This window comes from Lichenostomus cassidix, chromosome 1 (assembly GCF_008360975.1).
Source record: "Lichenostomus cassidix isolate B80296 chromosome 1, HeHo_3.0, whole genome shotgun sequence".
NCBI classification, from domain to species: domain Eukaryota; kingdom Metazoa; phylum Chordata; class Aves; order Passeriformes; family Meliphagidae; genus Lichenostomus; species Lichenostomus cassidix.
In genome coordinates this window covers 87,998,494-88,015,857 of record NC_139479.1, presented here as the reverse complement: position 1 = coordinate 88,015,857, position 17,364 = coordinate 87,998,494, and the positions used below count along the sequence as shown (strand labels likewise).

The following is a 17,364-nucleotide window of genomic DNA, read 5'->3' as shown; positions in this document are numbered from 1 at the left end:
TTTAAGAAGGGGAACAAATTACTGGGCAAAAGAATTTGCAGTCAGAGAAGAGAGGAGTGAGAATCTGTGAGAGAATCAGCCCTGCAGACACCAAAGCCAGTGCAGAAGGAAGGGCAAGAGATGCTCCAGCCACCAGAGCTGAGATTCCCCTGCAGCCCCACTGTGCAGACCATGGTGAGGCAGGATACCCTCCTGCAGCCCATGGAGGTCCATGGGGGAGCAGAGACCCACCTGCAGCACAGAGAGGACCCTAGAGCAGGTGGATACCTGATGGAGTCTGTGACCCCATGGGAAGCCGACACTGAGTCCTTAACCTCAAACTCATGAAACTTTCCTTGTATCTTCCCTCCCATGCCCAGTTGAAAAGAGTGATAGAGCAGCTTTGGGGGGACACCAGATATCCAACCATGTCAAACCACTTTCTTGAAAGACAAGCAAAGAATTCCCTTAGTACAGCTGTCATTGAACAAAACTCCATATTCAGGGAAAACAAAATATATTGAGCTGTTTCTTCTTCATCTAGCCAAAGACTTTTCTCTAAGGAAAAGATGTTCCATTTCTCATTTTTACCATCTGGAGACAAGTCCTGGGAATTCTTCCTGATGGTTGACACTCAGTCCAGACTCAGAGCAACAGTGTGATCTTTTGGAGGCCTAATTGTAAAGACTGACATAAGGGAGTGGGACTCATTTGCTTCTGTGTACTATCACTTAATATGAAGGGATTACAACATTTAGTGTAATCAGAAAGGACAAATCCCAGGGCAACATGTTATAGCTTCCATTGTTGTTCAGTTTAATAAACGGCGGATTCAGATTCGGCTAAGCACACGTGCCTAGGATGAGGCATTGTAAGGCCCATTAATGTAAATTATAAAAGGAGTTATAATAAAATATAAACAGAAATAAAGTACTTTTAAACATGGGTGTCTGTGTCTGATGGTGAAATCAAGAAATATGTAAAGTTATTGGATTCTCAAAGTTTGTAGCTTATTCTTTTCATACTCAAGAATTTCTGTATCTTAGTGATTGTCAAAAGCACAAAGTAAATTATTTAAGAAAAAATTTTCTTGAGCTTAGCCACGTTTTGTCATTTTCTACCATCACTGTCCTCCTCCCTTATAATGTGTAAATTATTAGAAAGTTTAATTATTTGAATTTGGAGATGACTGGGCCATTGAAATATTCTAATTACACACAATTATATACTTTGTGTATGTAATTATGCATCTGTGACAGTACATGCATACAAATATGCACTTTATATACAAAAAAACACCTGATGCATTCATTAGGTGCTTCTTCTAGTGTGTAAGATAAAGATTACTGATCATAGCTGAAAGAGTTACCTGGATCTGGGCTTTGTTTCCAGCCGTTATATTAGATATTGTCCAGCATGCTTCCTTTTTGATAGATTCTTTTGGGCTGCTTAGCAAGTGCAGCAAACTCTGCAGGGCTGAACAATTCAGAATTACCTGAATAGAACAGAAAAAACAAAACAAAACACACCTTAGAAGAAATTAGGATATAAAAAAATCACAAGAACAAGGAGTACAATGCCTTGAAAATCTAAAGAGCATACCACATTAGATGATCCCAGAGATTTTTTAAAAAGAACCCAAACCACTAAATATACACAAAACTAAAAAAAACAGTAAGAACTAAGAAATAAATGTTTGCAGGAAAGCTAAAGAGCAAAACTACCAAGTCACTCAGGTAAGAGATCACGCCTTCATAACGATTTCAGTGTGACCTGAACACAGGAAGATACTAAGCATATTATGGCAAAACAAAGATAGGATGATGGTATTTTCCTGCATTTTTGTACACCTGTAAGCTCCAACTGTTTCTGTTTTCAACATCTGCTGGTACTGTGGTGCATGTTGTTACCAGTGCTGTGTCCAGTGACATTACTACAATTCTTCTTTAAAAACTACAAAAATTGTAAAAACCTTGCAATTTTACAGTGCAGAAAAATTTCAGCAAAATTTCCATTTCCTAAATGATCAAAATACAACAGAAAATGCCCCAGAACTTGAATGTTTTAAGACAGCACACTTGATTATGTCATGTGTGATACCCAAGGGCTTTTTGACCCTCTAAAAGGTCAAAACATGATTCAAAGACTCAAAAATTACCAATTTTTTTTTTAAATTAAATTCCAACATCCCAAGAACTGGGAGAATTTACCAAGAAGCCCAGTGGTTTTGCCTTGTGTGGCAAAAGCGGACACCTTAGAAACAACAGTGTGGTACAGAATTTTATGAGAAATACTTTAAGTCAAGCTGAAACATGGTCATGACTTCTGATCATGGAATCTGAGGACTTAATTCCCTTGCCTGCATCCCACTCACTCCATATTCTTAAAATCTTTGTAGCTCCCACTAAGATTAAAAAAGCAAAGATTATGGCTCAGGATTTTATCAGGTGTCTGCTGAGATAAATGTTTTTTTTCCTTATACATACTTTGTACAGTTTTGACTATGTCCAAGCACTATGTCCAAGCAACTGTTAATAGCTGGAAATGAGAAAAAAAGTAAAAGCAGGTTTGTGCTCCAAGGTTTTACAGAGAAGTTCTTCAAGAACTGTCTGGTATGTTGCATTCATATTTTGAGAGCTGAAATGTATCAGCTCTCAAAGCTGGGCTCTTCCTTCTGATTACTGATTTTTATATGCATCCTGTATCACTTATTAGCATACAGCAAAATCTGCAGGCAGGACTATCGAACTATCCTACTTACACAGTTCTCTAGAATTTTAGGAAAGCTCATGGTTATGCTCCTCTGAAGAAAATCATGCACAGCAAAAACGTTTAAACTTTTTTAAAATCAAAATCTAAGATTTATGCAGTATTTAATAACCTGCACTACACGTGATCTCTTGTGGTTTTATCTTTAACGAAATTATGAAATCCCACCTCAATCGTTCTTCATGACTGATCTGTGAAACAAATGCCACTGAAAAAATCCACAGGAATGTCTCTGTAATTCTGCTACACAAATTATATTGTAACAATTAAGTATCATGTTACCTTCCTTCTAGGGATAAAATATTCAACCAGTGCCCTGGTGCTGCTAACTCATCTTTAACTCCTATCTCAGTGTGCTTCTACAGAAGCATCCCAGTGACAACTAGTGCCTCTGAAACACCAGCAAGTTTCCTGGCTTCCTATTAAATTCCAATACAGTGGTGGAAGTCACTGCCTCCTATTGATGCTTCTCCAAACAAATGCCCAGACACAGCTACACACCATCCAAAATCTGACCAGACGCTTGTTTTTCATCATAAATATGATATATTTTCATCACACATATGATATATTCCTCACAGATTGCCAATAGCACTGAATGTGACAGGCCTTTGATGGCTCTACCAGGGCACATCACTCAGCATAAAATTCAGCCTAAGAGACAGACTTGCTTTAAATAACCAAAAACATCCCATCCTTGAGGGATATTGCACAGCTGTTCACAAGTCCAGACACAGCTACCTAAAAATCATCACCAGTTCAGGACTGAACAGAAAAACTGAAAACCAACACATTTTGAAGCAATTAAGTGTCATCAACCTTCCCTTTCAATCTTCAAAAGGAACAACAGGAGGTGCTTGTGAACAGGTTACCACAATTAACAGAAAGAAGAACTGCAGTACAACACAAGAGAAACTTCATCTATACCTGGGTCTGGATATCATCTCCTGTAACGATGTTCCCAACAGCTCGTAAGGCAGGAGATACAACTTTGTAGTCATTGTGCCTAAAATTGACAACGAAAAATATAGGTATTAACCTTCCCGCAGTATCTCCATCTTTGCATTCTCAAAAAAGGAACATCTATCAGCCAGGGGAAAACCTTCCTGATAAATCTGACTTTCACTATCTAAATAAACGTTCTGTTTTTAAACTAATGGTATGCCTTTCTAGGGTTTCTAAATATTTAGACCTTTAGATGCCATTCAGAAGCATAAAAATAAAATATTAAAAGAATAAAAGTGCTTCAGAATACTTCCAAGCATCCTTGGAAGGAAAAAAGTAATCAGCTTTAACTATCAAATACACTTAATGTAGCACATGCAAAGGCTGAGAATGAGACAGAAGAACAGGGATAGAAGTTGTGTGTTTAACCCATAGAGCTCTTTGATCATCTTCTCATGTGCATCCCTCCATCATCATTGTTAAATCAGAACTGGAATAGGAAATGTGAAGTAAGGAATTTTTTTCTCAACTGAAAACACTTCTTTATAAAAAGCTGCTCAGAGGCAATATGTTCTATTCATTAATCCAGCATCACATTTGGTCTAATGTTAGCAGCCTTAATAGTCTTTTATTTACATGACTGAAAACAATTACTCCTTGTTCTTAGACAACTGAATGGTCCATGTCCTGACTGAAGATCTGAAGCCATGGCTCTGAACAAGGCCAGCCTCTGTGACCTCAACTCTCACAGCCACATTTTACTGACCAAAGTGTGCATATACTCTTCTACAGTAAGGGTGGAGGAAATTATTTATGTTTTAAGTCCCTGGTACTGTCAATTCTAGTAAATTGAACTATTTCTTACATTTTTATCTTTGATACCCTTAGGTAATTTCCTTGTTAAGTAACTATAACATGGACTTCAATGGCACAGGGAAAATTCCAAACTATATTATGGATTTTACAAAAATGTAGCTCTGAGGTGCAGGAAAAGATCTCTTACGAAAACAGCAAAACTAGTACAAAGAAAGTTCCATTGCTTATGTTACTCATGACAAATATAGAACACTGAACAGAAAGGTAAAATTAAAATTCAAATCTTGCTCTTTGGAAATTACAACATTTCAAGACCTATTTAAACTTCCAATTGTTATAATCTTGATTTCAGGGAAATCAAGGAAAGGGAATGCTTGCAACAGATTTCTTACATCAGCAGTTCCACAAGTCTTCTGCAGACTCCTGCATCAATCACAGCCTGGATTTTATCATTGGGGCCATCAGACAAATAGGACAAAGCCCAGCAGGCATCAGCTAATACATCTGTATCATTGACAAAGAGCAGCCAGGAAAGCACACTAAGACAAGGTGAAACCTGTAAGACATTAAGAGGAAATACATACAATTAAAAAGGCCAGAAGATCTATTATTATGTCAGCTAATTTTGTATGTCATTATAGAACTAGGCACTGGCATATTAAGATTCAATACTCAGAAAATTTCAGACCTAGGTAGCACTTCTGTGCAGGGCTGTAGTTACACAAGCATGGAAGAGCATGTCTGCAGAAGAACACTAAGGCAACTCTTCAGCCTACTACAGAACCACGTCTGCCAATGAAATTCAGATTTGCCCACTAAGATGTGCTGCTCTACAGCAGCCAAGATATACAGAGTTTTGTTCTGCTATGGGACAGTCATTTCCACTACACAAGCAGTAACAAAAAGTTAGGAGGCAACCATGTTAAAACTGTGGTTGTGAACATCTGCCCAAAGTACTAAACAAAAAACTTCATCTGTAAGAAGCCCATCAAATATCTCAGAATTCCTCTGAAACATTCTATTTAGTTCAAATTTTACCACCTTAAACTAATAATTTGGCTACCTCCATTTCACAACACATTTTCTTTCAAACATCTCTTACCTTGGCAAAATCAGGAGGAGGATTTTTCCCTCTGCAGAGGTTGGACAGAGCCCATACAGCATTTCGGGTCATTGTGAGACGATTCTGTTTTGAAAGCAATCTAAAACAAACCAACAAAAAATTCCAACCCTTGCTTTTAAGAAAAAAAAAAAATCAAAGCCAGGCAACGCTGTCAACTGCAAGAACCATGAAAACAAACTCTTTTTAATACACACCAGGGCAAAATACAATAGATCCCTTTTCTATAAAAATACATCCTGAGGAAAATCATCCTTGATGGCTACTAACACACGTTAGATACAGAAATCTAGTATCCCAACAAGAACAGTAACCATTACACTAAATTTCATTTAATTCCTTAGATACTGATGTGGCAGATTAATAGTCAAAAGACGCAGGAATTGTGACAGAATTACTCTAGGAAGGAGGATATGCAAGTTTTGGAGGGTACTCTCTCAGCCAAACTGCATTTTTATGTCAATCTCATTCTGTCAGACCCACTTTGGACTAGGAAAATGCAGAAAGGCAAGACCTAGTTTTCCCACAAGTGTAATAACTCCGTTTCTTTTTCTCCTAGCCATCCCCCACTATACCAATGTCTTCACGAGAGCACTGGAGAACGCCTCTCTGCAAAGGACAGAGACCAAGCAATCGTAATTTGGACATGACAACACAAGATGGTGTCACTGTTTCAGCAATAATATGCTTCTTAAGCAGAGGACCATCAAGATAATTAGCAGGCCTGAGAAATGACACGCAATGGGACGTCAGTGACCTGGATTTGTTCAGCCTTAGAAAGAGATGGTGCAAGACAAGCTACAACTGCTGCCAACAACCTTTAACAGGTGGATACAGAAAACAGGAAGCCAGGTCCTTCTCAAATGTGCAGTGACAGGACAAGAGGCACCATCATGAGGTAAAACACAGAAAATTCTGATTAGATATTAGAACACTGTGTTTTACCATACCATGGTCAAATATTGCAACAGGTTACCCCAGGTAGCTACAGAATCTACTTTTGATGTTCCACATTTGACTGGTTAAGTAGTTGAGCAATCTAATCTGATCTCACCTGCTATGAAGAAAGGCTTTGACTAGATGACCTCCAAAGGTGCCTTTCAACTTAAATTATTCTTGTGACTCTAAAATAAGCCCAGACATCCACCCACACTGTAGAATAAAATAGTTCCAGCTTAGCTGCTTCTAAAACGTGTTTCCATTGTAGCTTCATTAAAAAAGTAGGACTTTTTTAAAAAGTCCTACTTTTTTAAAAAAGTTAAGGACTCCCCATTAAAAACTCAGATTAATCCACAATAAAAAACAACAATTTATTATTCTTCAAGGCAAAACCCGAACTTCAGTCTTATCAGATACTCAAGCAAAATTCTGGAAAACGTATTAAAACACACTTACTGCAATAAAGGGGGCAAGATATTACAGTCCAAAACATAGTCTCTGCACATAGTGCTGTCTCCAGCAATGTTGCCAAGAGCCCATACTGCCTGTAATGAAAAACAGAATAATAATTACTTTTATTCTCAAAATTCCACCAGTTTAACATGTGTATTAGAGTTGGCAGATAATCTGTTCTCACTGTTAAGTCCTGGACAACATACAAAAGGGGAATGCATTCTGGTTGAGTATTACACATATACACTCAAGCTCATTATGATTCAGGAATGTTTATGGAGATCTAAGAGGAACACCATAACAGCAAACATGTATGTCTCCAAAGACTCTGCTGGCAGACATACCCTTGTTCTGTTCACAATGTAAGAGATGAGCTCACCTCCTTAGGCTTATGAACATTCTAATTCTACACTTCTTGGTCACAGCTAATTTAAACCCAGATGTTTGTAACACAAGTCAAGCAAGTCTGTATCTACCAAAAAATGTATGTGTGGAACAGCCCATATTAGTATTTACTAAGAAGCCATAAAAGCATGCACTGTTTACAAAGTCATGGATAAAAATGAGAATCTATGTGCAAGATAAGCCAATATTCAGAATCAAAGAGTTCAGATGGGCATTAACATATATTCTTTAAAATAAAACTATATGAGACAGAACCAGTGTTGCTGATTAAGTCATATCCATGGCAAAATGTAAGGGCAGGTACTTTCTCCCTTGGACATCAATACTACCTGTAACACTTGATTTTGAGAAGATTAAAAATACCAGAATTAAGGCAGCATGAAATCCATTTTCTGTAATACATTAAGAGTAAAATATTTAATTGGTTTTGATTTATACATTTGGGCCCAGTCCACGAATATGAGAGTTGTCACTTAAAAAATCACCAGTAGTCTATGCAAAGTAGAAAAGCAGTTTTATGAATTCCATGCAAATTACAATATTTTGTCACACAAGAAAGCTCATGAAGTTCACATTTGCTATTTATTTCAAGTTAGCAGAAGGCTAAATGTCATATCAAATAGATATATGTATCTGCTTATTTGGTTTTTGGCTTTACAGACACATGTACCTAAACAACCACTGGGAATATTTTCAATGCTGCATATAGAGGACAAAAGCAATCCTACTAGTCATGGGTAGCAGCTAAATGTCCTCTCCAAATTTTTCTTCAGTTGAAGGCTATTTGCAGTAAAATGTGTTACAGTGCATAACTACTCCATCTGAACACAGCAAGTTCCTCACACAGAATAAATAGTTTTCCCTCTCCCTATACCTATTCAAAATAAATTGCTCCTCTACAGAAACTGACAGAATTGCCTAATTTTTTTACCAAAAGGAAATTGTTGGATAACCTGTTAAACTGTTGGATATTAATAAATATTAGTAAATATATGTACTTATTCATTTTCAATATGGTGTCAATTAATGTATTACATTAGGTTTCCCCTGTAACATGGTTCTAAATGGTGGCAAAAAGATGCTATTTTAAAAAACAGACTCCAACCACTCTAGAGGCACAAATCCACTAGCAAAGCCTGCAAAACGAATACAGCTAAAACCAGAAGTGTATACAGAATGTAGATACAGATGTCAGCTTGCTAAATACAAAATAAAAAGACTCCTCTGTACCACTACTATTGACAACAGCATAGGATTGGAGGCATTAAACTGCAAGTTGTGAAGAGAGTAGGCGACTGTTCTGGAGAAGGATTAGTTTGTTTTGTTTTCTACTGTTTTCCAGGCTTCTGCTGTCAGCCACAGTCAGAGGCAGGGCACGAGAATATACTGACTTTTGCTATGAAACAGCACAGCCATTATTACTATGCAATGTTCCCCCAAAACTGATCTTCATCATTATTTTTCATTCTCATTCTTATTCTTTTTACAACTGTCGAGACAACAGTTTGTCTAAAAAGTATAACCTCAGGTCTGGCAGCCTCTTGGACTAAAGGCACAGAACAGAGTTACCAGAAAAATTTAGCTTAAGAGACACAACACACGCCACCTCCTGCAAAATGTCACTCCTGTTAGAATTTTAAGGAGCCATACCTGTTGCTCACCCCAATATTTGCATTTCTGCAGCAAGGAGAAGCCTGAGGAATGAACCAAAGATTTCAGACAGTTCTAAATAAAACTGTGAATCTTCTGAAAACACTCAGGGGGAAAAAATGTTAAAATTTGCAATAACTCCCTTTCAATAAAGAGTATGAATAATTCTGTACGAAGACATAGTCTCCTTGCCTGGACACCCTCACACAGGTAAAAAACAAGGAAGCCCTATTTCATTTGTCTGTGGTCTTGCTATAGTTTCTGCCACTGTAGCAATATCTATTTTTAGGGTTGACAAGAGTGATAATCACTTAATCCAAGAATCCATTCTGACCCTGAATGACTGACTGGTTTTGCAACAGCAAACCTCACATCAAAAAGTCTGATCAGAGAAGTCAAATAGCACCTCTGCTGCTTTCCTACCCTTCATTTTTTTAATGGCAAAAGTCTGGCTGAGTAATCTGATATCACAGGACCTGGTAAGAGAAGATGTTGCGACAAATCCTTGTAATGCTAATGACTGATAGGACACAAGACACCAATAAACTGAAATATCTTTAGAAAAACACACAAGGTTTCATTCAATAAGGAAGACATACTTCCTCAAGGAATTACTTCAGCTCTTCAGATAAGTGAGGAAGGCAAATCAAGCTCATTTAAACTCTTCTCATCAGACACTGCCAGAAATACAAAGCTCTGCCATGGTTTCCAAAGACAACACATGAACAATGACAAGTTTCTTCAGGGTTTGTCTGAATAATGCTCAATGATTTCCATTTCTTCTTTTGTGCACTCCTCAAGATGCAAATACTCGCCACATTTTAGCTTTGGTTTCATTCTACACAACTCAAATGTTTTCATCCTCTTTCCTGGATAGTTGCAGAAATAAAAGAATGTTTAATTCCATTACATTTCAGAGCTAATTAAATTAAAATAAATGGACTAAAAAAAAATCCATTTCAGTACTTTCTACTATCTAAATCCAGACTATAGATGAGAGAAATTTTAAAATCTGTAGCCTGGCTTTTTAACCCACATCTTAGGTAGAAAGCTGTGTGCAAAATGAAAGTGCAAATGCTGCCTTGTTAATTGACAGCACCTATTTTTATACACTTGTATAAATTTCCATTTATGAACAGTGGAGTAGGGCTTGTTGCAAATCTTCAGTTTATTTTACTCATCACTGAACTCAAGTCTTTTTTCCTGCAGTGCTGAACAACTTCAGTAGTCAGTAGAAGTAAAGCACAAGTCTTGTAGAGCACTGTTGAACCATATGGTGCCTTCTGTGAATAATCCGTGTGGTTTTTTGCCAATTCTCCACTTTACTCTGGATTCTGAAGACTCTCAGACATTATTTCTTTGGATATTTAAACTAAGTTCTTAAACCTATCACCAACAGTGCAAAGAGTTTGTGCCTCTCAGTGGAGAAGAAATATTACGAAGAATCAACACTTTCTCAACGTTTGGATGCTGACTTTGAAGAAAGATCTAATGCTGAGATGAAGATGGTGAAGATGAGTCTGCATACAAGTGTGATTGGGTAAGTGAACACAAGGAAGAATACCACAAGCACACATTCCTAGGAGATGACTGCTACTATATGAGACAGAACCACTGCTGCTGATTAAGTCATATCCATAGCAGAATGTCTAACACAGACAACATCTTTCTTTCAGTGGCTGGGATGGTCACAGTTCCTTCTTCTCACATCTCATCTGCCAAACAGAGAAAGCAGCTCATACTCACACATTCACTGTTTGTCCTGATTTTGATCACTAAGAACATGTTAATAGGATGACTGATGTAAAAGCCAAATAGAGCCTGGACAGCAGACTCACAGGTCAACTCTGCCAAGCAAGTGATGGTTACCAAAAGGAACAGCAATACAACTAGAAATGGAAAAATACTGAGGGAAAAACATACTAGTTGCCTTAGCTGAAAATGCAAACTTTCCCAAAGGAGAACAGCGCAGCTGGGGATGCTCATGCCACTAGCTGTCCAGCGGAGCACAATGACACGTTTCTGTCACTGTGAGATAATCTCCATCTTCTTCGACAGGCAGCACAATGCCTTGCATGGTTTTTAAAGGAAATTCAATGTTCATCAAGGAAACCCAAGCTGAAATATGGGTTTTAAGTACCGCGCAGGGGAAGCAAGGAAAGAACTGCAGATAAGACATTGCTGAAGCCACATCAATCTTAAGCATGTCTAAAGGGCTTTGATGGAGCCTTTCAGTATAAATAATTTCAGGCAGGCAGATAAAAATTTCTAGATGTCTTTTGGAAGAAAATAATTGCAGTAAGTGGAAAAGGGCTAGGACATATGCCACTGACTAAATCTAAAAATCACTACACCAAAAACAAAAATGGAGAGAGGCAGGGAGATGTAGCCAAAGCATTTTTCATAAATAATGCAGATGTAGATTCTGTGACAAATTCAGTTTCTCTGATAGGAAAAATGGATGCCAAATGGTTAGACCACTGACCAGAGAGAAAGACATAATGCAAGTAATGAAGGAGTTAAAGGACAGTAGGCAATTAAATGAGGCCTGCATAGCTTAATGGGAAACAGATCTTGTAAAAAGACGTAAGGTATCATTTCATTAACAGACATGTTGTTTATTAAACATAGCTATAAAGATTCCCTCACAGACTTCTATAAAACAGCTGATTTAGAATCTTCACTAGACTCAGAAACTAGCATATGCAAAGGAAAAAAGGTGGCTCATGTAAGATTAAAACTGACTTATAAATATGAAAAATACACGTTGGGAAAATTGTGATCAGAAGATAAGGTAAACTAGTATTTGTTCCTGAGCCACTCGTAAGGGAAGTCAGAAATAAAAGACAAAGTAAACATGTAAATCTTTAAGAATAACTTACTGTAAAACAAAAACAGTGGATAATGACTAGCCAGTAAGTAAAATATTATACATATTTTTTGTTTATGCTATGCTACATATTCAAAGTTATGTAATCACCTAACATTTCCTCCTATAGAATTGCTATCCCAATTAGAACAAAGAATGACTTCCTAATCAAAGCCTTCAATATTTCTTTTTCTCTTCATCCTTTACTCTATGATTATAGGGTTAGCTACTGGCCCCTCTCCCCTGAACATTTTATTATATTTTCTGTATTTTCCTGTATTTTTGTAATTTGTTGCAAATGCAATTGCTTGCAAATAATAATCTTCATAGTACTACTGTGAGACACAATTAAGGTGATCACTTTACAGGGGAGAAAATTGTTGCCAAATATCACCCAGTTTCACAAATCCAGCTTGAGAAGCCCAGGATCAGACCTGCTCAAAACATGGGCCTAGCTATAAAAATCACTGCTGAGTTGTCCTCGACTACAAAATTAAAAAGAAATACTTCACCTTGAGCATTTAAAAACCACATAACAACATATCCACTTACTGAAAACTGATAGAAGGAAATCGTCCAGCATCACACACTAAGCAGTAGAAACATTTTTCTCACAAACCTACAATCAGCTTAATTGTAAGCATTTCTTCCCTATTCTCCTCCATGCACTACAATTTGTTCCAACTTTAACAAAGAGGGTCACAGTGTGACAAATAAAAGCCTTTTTTACTACCCACTTATCTGTTACCAGGACAACAATCCGTGCATATACTGAACGAGACAAGAGTTACCTGGAAAAATACTATGCAATTGTGTACTACTGCTATCCTGTAATACCAAAGTATAAGAGCTAACTTCTGAGTGTTTATATGTTTTTAATTTTTGTTTCAGATGATACTATAGTGAAGTGCTTGGGGCTTCTTAAAGCTGTTGGGAAAAAAGCAGAATTGCTTTTATGTTGGCCTGCATTAAACCCCAAGTCAGCTGTGAGCAAGGCTGCAATCTCCAGAGCTGCAGCACAGAAACCCACTAGGAAACAGTGCAGGTAACACTTTGCAGTGGTACATTTTCCTTCTTCAGCACAGCTTACTACAGAGCAATTTGCAACTGGTATTTAGAGATTGCCAGTAAGAGAGTGATCGTGGATTTAGCAGCACCTGAACTGCATGGAAAAATATTTTCCTGTAATGACAATCAAGCCACTCTGCCTCCCTGCAATCTGAACTTTAACATGTCAGCAGTTTATTAGGAGGCAGGGAGGGGGGAAGGAGCCAGATAAACTACTTAACTGTGGCTCCTAAGCTCTTCTGTTAATTCACCCATCTTAAGATAGAAGGCTGCACAACATAATCTAAACAGGCTTGCTCTTCCCACCTGCTCTCTGAACATCAGCAGGGATGATATCAACCTAATAAAAAAAGCAAGTTATCTCTTGCACTGAAGATCAACCATTAGGAGAAAAAAAAGTAAGAGTAGCCTTTACCATACACAGAGCACCAATCATTCTGCAGGAACAGCACTCTTCAAGTGATGGCTGAATTTGGAAAGTAAGCTACCAAGTTCAACCCCCAAAATACAAAATCTAAAAAGGCACCATATAGCTAAGTCTGGATGGATTTTCACATGGGCAGAACACAGCATTTATCTGCCTTTTTGACAAGCTCCCGATCACGTTTCTAATTTCTACAACAACAGCAGACTTAATTCCTTAAAGCTAAATAATTGACAAAAAATATCTCTTGTTTTCTTGACTATTTTTTCAAACACCTGAATTCCTTTCCTCTTTAAAAGCCTTCTCAACAATAATTCAGCCTGAGACAAAACACTGAAAATAGAAAGATGCAAAGTAACTTGAAAGTTACAAGCAACTGAGAAAAATAATCTCTGTGGGAAATGTTAGGCAACCTTAAATACAGGTGGTAGACATTGAGCCAGCTACAAGAAAGGAAGGCAAGTTACACAAAGCAGTCCAATGTTTATGAGCTGGGACTCCTCCAATCATGCATCTCAATACAGCCAAATGCAAGGTCAGACATCTAGGAACACAGAACAGAGGTCACACTTACAGGATGGAGAACTGAACCCTGGAAGTCAGTGACTCTGAAAAGAACAATGGATCATATCGGATATTCAGCTTAACCTGAGCTCACAGCCAGCTTCTGTAGCAAGGAGTCCACAAAGACACTGGATTTTTACACACCAAAGTATCAAGCAGAAGTGAAAATTAGGTACTACCTCTGCAAACAACAATGCTGAAAGAGTACTACTGGAATAACCAGTGCTTGTAATTTCACCACCACAAAAAGATAATGAAACTAAGAAATGTTCAGAAAAAGGTCACAAGAAAACAAACCAATCACTACAGAAATACTCTCAAAATGAGAATTCAGTGCTTAATTTCATTTACTCAACTAAAGCGTAACCTATGGTCTGCAAGTAGCTATAGGAAAAAACACAGAACTTACTAATGGAATAGAGAATGTGACAAAATCAATACCTGGACTCAAAACTAGTCAAATTTGTACAGTAAAGGTACATACTTTCAAGTTTGGCTTAAGACTGGCTGAAACTACATTTGTTAACATCATTAATGTTTCATCACCCTAAGTCTTCAAATCAAGATTATATGTCTGAAGTACATCCTTGTTCAAACACAAGTTATAGACCTCAAGTGGAAACTACTGAATCAAATGTTTGGTCTGTGCTTTATACTGATCCCTGTGGGTCTTGAAGAATATTCATCTACGCTGTAAGGAACCTGGTGAACAAACTATAACTTCCACTCAGGATTTATCTTCAAGAGAAAGAGGCATGACCTTTCCATATCTGAAGTAATTATTCAAACAAGACTCCCTGAATTCCTCAATATACAGGAATACACTAACCCATTAGAGAACAAAACTGATTACTCCATTAGCTATGCTTAAATACATAATTTCCAGAAAGAGAAAAATACAATACTTGCTTATATAACTTAACACATACTCAGCAGACAACAACTGTTGTGCAAAATTGCTAAATACTGCATTTTCTCTAAAGGCTTTCTTACAGGACAGCCTTGTTTCCAGAGAAGGGAAAAAATCCAAACAAAATACCAAACAAACAAAACAAAGTCAAAAAAGCCTCCAACTCCACAAATTAACACACACATGCACAGACACAGACACAAAATTCAATACTGTTCTTAATCTTTACCTGTTCCTGTACATCTTCAAACTCTGAACTAAGCAGCTCTATGAAGATGGGGACAGCTCCCGCTTGGATCACTATTCGAGTCTGAAGGGAATTCCCCGAGGCAATATTTGTCAGCACCCACGCAGCTTCAAACTGGAAAACAAATACAAGTCAGTTTACCAGGAGCTTTCTGTGCCACACTAAACATGGAGACTAAATGTCTTTGAGAACCAGAGAGATGTGGCAAATTTGGCATAAGAAAAATGCAAGACAATACTAAAAAACAAACAATTTGCAAAAAAGCAGAATCATATATTTAAGAGTTATCACTATCACTTGAAATAAAAATCTTCAGAAGTTCCTTACAAGAACATCGGGTGTGCTGTGGCTTTTCGATTTTTTTTTTTTTTTGGCTATGCATTTATGTTACCTTTGCCTTTCTTACTGGCTAAGAACCTGAACACAAACCAATGTGCTTTCCCACCACGACATGACACCTGCATTCACTGAATCACCAGTGATACTCCTGAAGATGCAGAAGACATTGTTTGAAAAAACTTCATGGATATGAAGCAAACAAAAGATCAAAAAGAGATTTAAAAAAAACCAAAACAAAACCAGACAAAAAACAAAACAAAAAAGAAACAAACTAAAACAGACTTCTGAAAAACAACTCAAAGTACTTCTCTCCAACTCTGGTGATCACTACTGATGCCAAATGTTATTAGTCTATGATTTTTTATTCAAGACTTGAAGCAAAAGTGACATCCTGAATTAACACTTTGCATCTTTTAACTGTTTTTGTCATTTATTATTTTAGTCTCAAATTGCAAAAGCATTAACTTTTTAAGATTAAATGCAAATTTTAACACCACCTGAGACCTCAGGCCTCAGAAAACAAGATTCTGGAAATCCACATTTGAGTAGGTTTCTGCATGCTTTCAGTCCAAAGATTATTACACTACACTAGCACACTTAAATCTATCAGGTACATTCAGAATCTATAGAATTAAAAGACTGCTAAAACTTGAATGAAAAGCAAAAATCAACAAAATGGAAAATGGAAAGTTGTAAGCTACAAATGACCAATTTTGACATTACCAAAAGATGCTGGACCAGCAGTGTTCCAGTGAAAATACTGACATACCTTCAAAAACTACCTGTCTCTGTCTGAAGAGCAGCAAGGACTTATATTTAGGGTTTAATCACAAAAACAACTCCTGCTAAGGAGTTGCACCAAATACTGAAATGAGCCTGAAATAATAACTCAAGAATTAAGGCTAGACTTCTAAGGTTTTTCGTTTTTAAGTATTTTTAAAGACTTCAGTTTTGAAAATACAATTAATCCCGCCATTCTGATCAACTGAAGAAACTATCTGCTAGTAAGACGTGAACAGAATAAAAAATTCCAAAATACATCACTGCAATACATCAGGAGCATGGGCTGCAAATTAAAGCAGAAACATACAAAGTAAAAACTGCAAGATTCATCATTAATGAACTAGAAGCAAAATAGTCTTGCCAGAGCCTAAGGCCAACACAAAATGTTGCTTTCCCGTAATGTTACTTTCTCTGAAGTGAGTATCCAGTATCTGGAGATACATTATAACATAACTATTACTCATTTTTCAAACAGAGGTTTCTTACCCATATTTTAGAATTTGCCCTCAGGCTTCCTAATGGATGTCACCAGCTTGAACTGAAGACTCACACTGTCTCCAGTGTAAGCCACAGAAAGGCTAGAAAGTGACTGTTTCTGTCCTTCTCTGTGGACACCTGATACTCCAGGGATGTATAAACTAAGGAACAGTCACAGGTTAATGGCAAAGACATCTTTGTGGTGTCATCCTTTTCTAAAATTCCTCTCTCCACACGAGACAAATATACTTGTTCATGTATGGACTAAGTGACCCTGGAGAACAGGGGAACTTTTTTAAGTCTTGAATTCACCTTAAGTAAAAACAGGATAGAGGAATTCCTAACAAATTAGGCCTTCCTATCACTAATCTCAAAGGCCTAGTTTTTACAGGATATTCCATTGACAACACAGAAGAAAAACAGATCATTAATTCCCATAAAGTTCCAAGTTCATTAACACAGAAGTGGCTATATTCAATCCACCATACAAGCAGCTATAAATTATGCTTCACTGTCTCAGAATGAGTTGAAAATCCTTTCCTTCTACAGCTAGGCTACAGTTAGAAATGCCTAGAATGCCAACCCAAGGAATATTTTTGCAAACAAT

At 37.2% G+C, this 17,364-nt stretch overlaps 1 protein-coding gene across 3 annotated transcripts in view; it reads right to left on the bottom strand.

Annotated features, from left to right (window-relative positions):
- KPNA1 (karyopherin subunit alpha 1) overlaps positions 1–17,364 on the bottom strand; it is a 49,711-nt gene that overhangs the window by 15,290 nt on the left and 17,057 nt on the right. For all 3 annotated transcript variants that reach the window (XM_085069247.1, XM_085069264.1, XM_085069255.1), the window contains exons 6-11: positions 15,141–15,272; positions 7,025–7,113; positions 5,612–5,711; positions 4,902–5,065; positions 3,676–3,754; positions 1,349–1,474 (exon numbers count right to left, since the gene is read on the bottom strand). In XM_085069247.1, the coding sequence (XP_084925373.1) occupies positions 1,349–1,474; positions 3,676–3,754; positions 4,902–5,065; positions 5,612–5,711; positions 7,025–7,113; positions 15,141–15,272 (690 nt within the window). The remainder of the gene's footprint in view (positions 1–1,348; positions 1,475–3,675; positions 3,755–4,901; positions 5,066–5,611; positions 5,712–7,024; positions 7,114–15,140; positions 15,273–17,364) is intronic.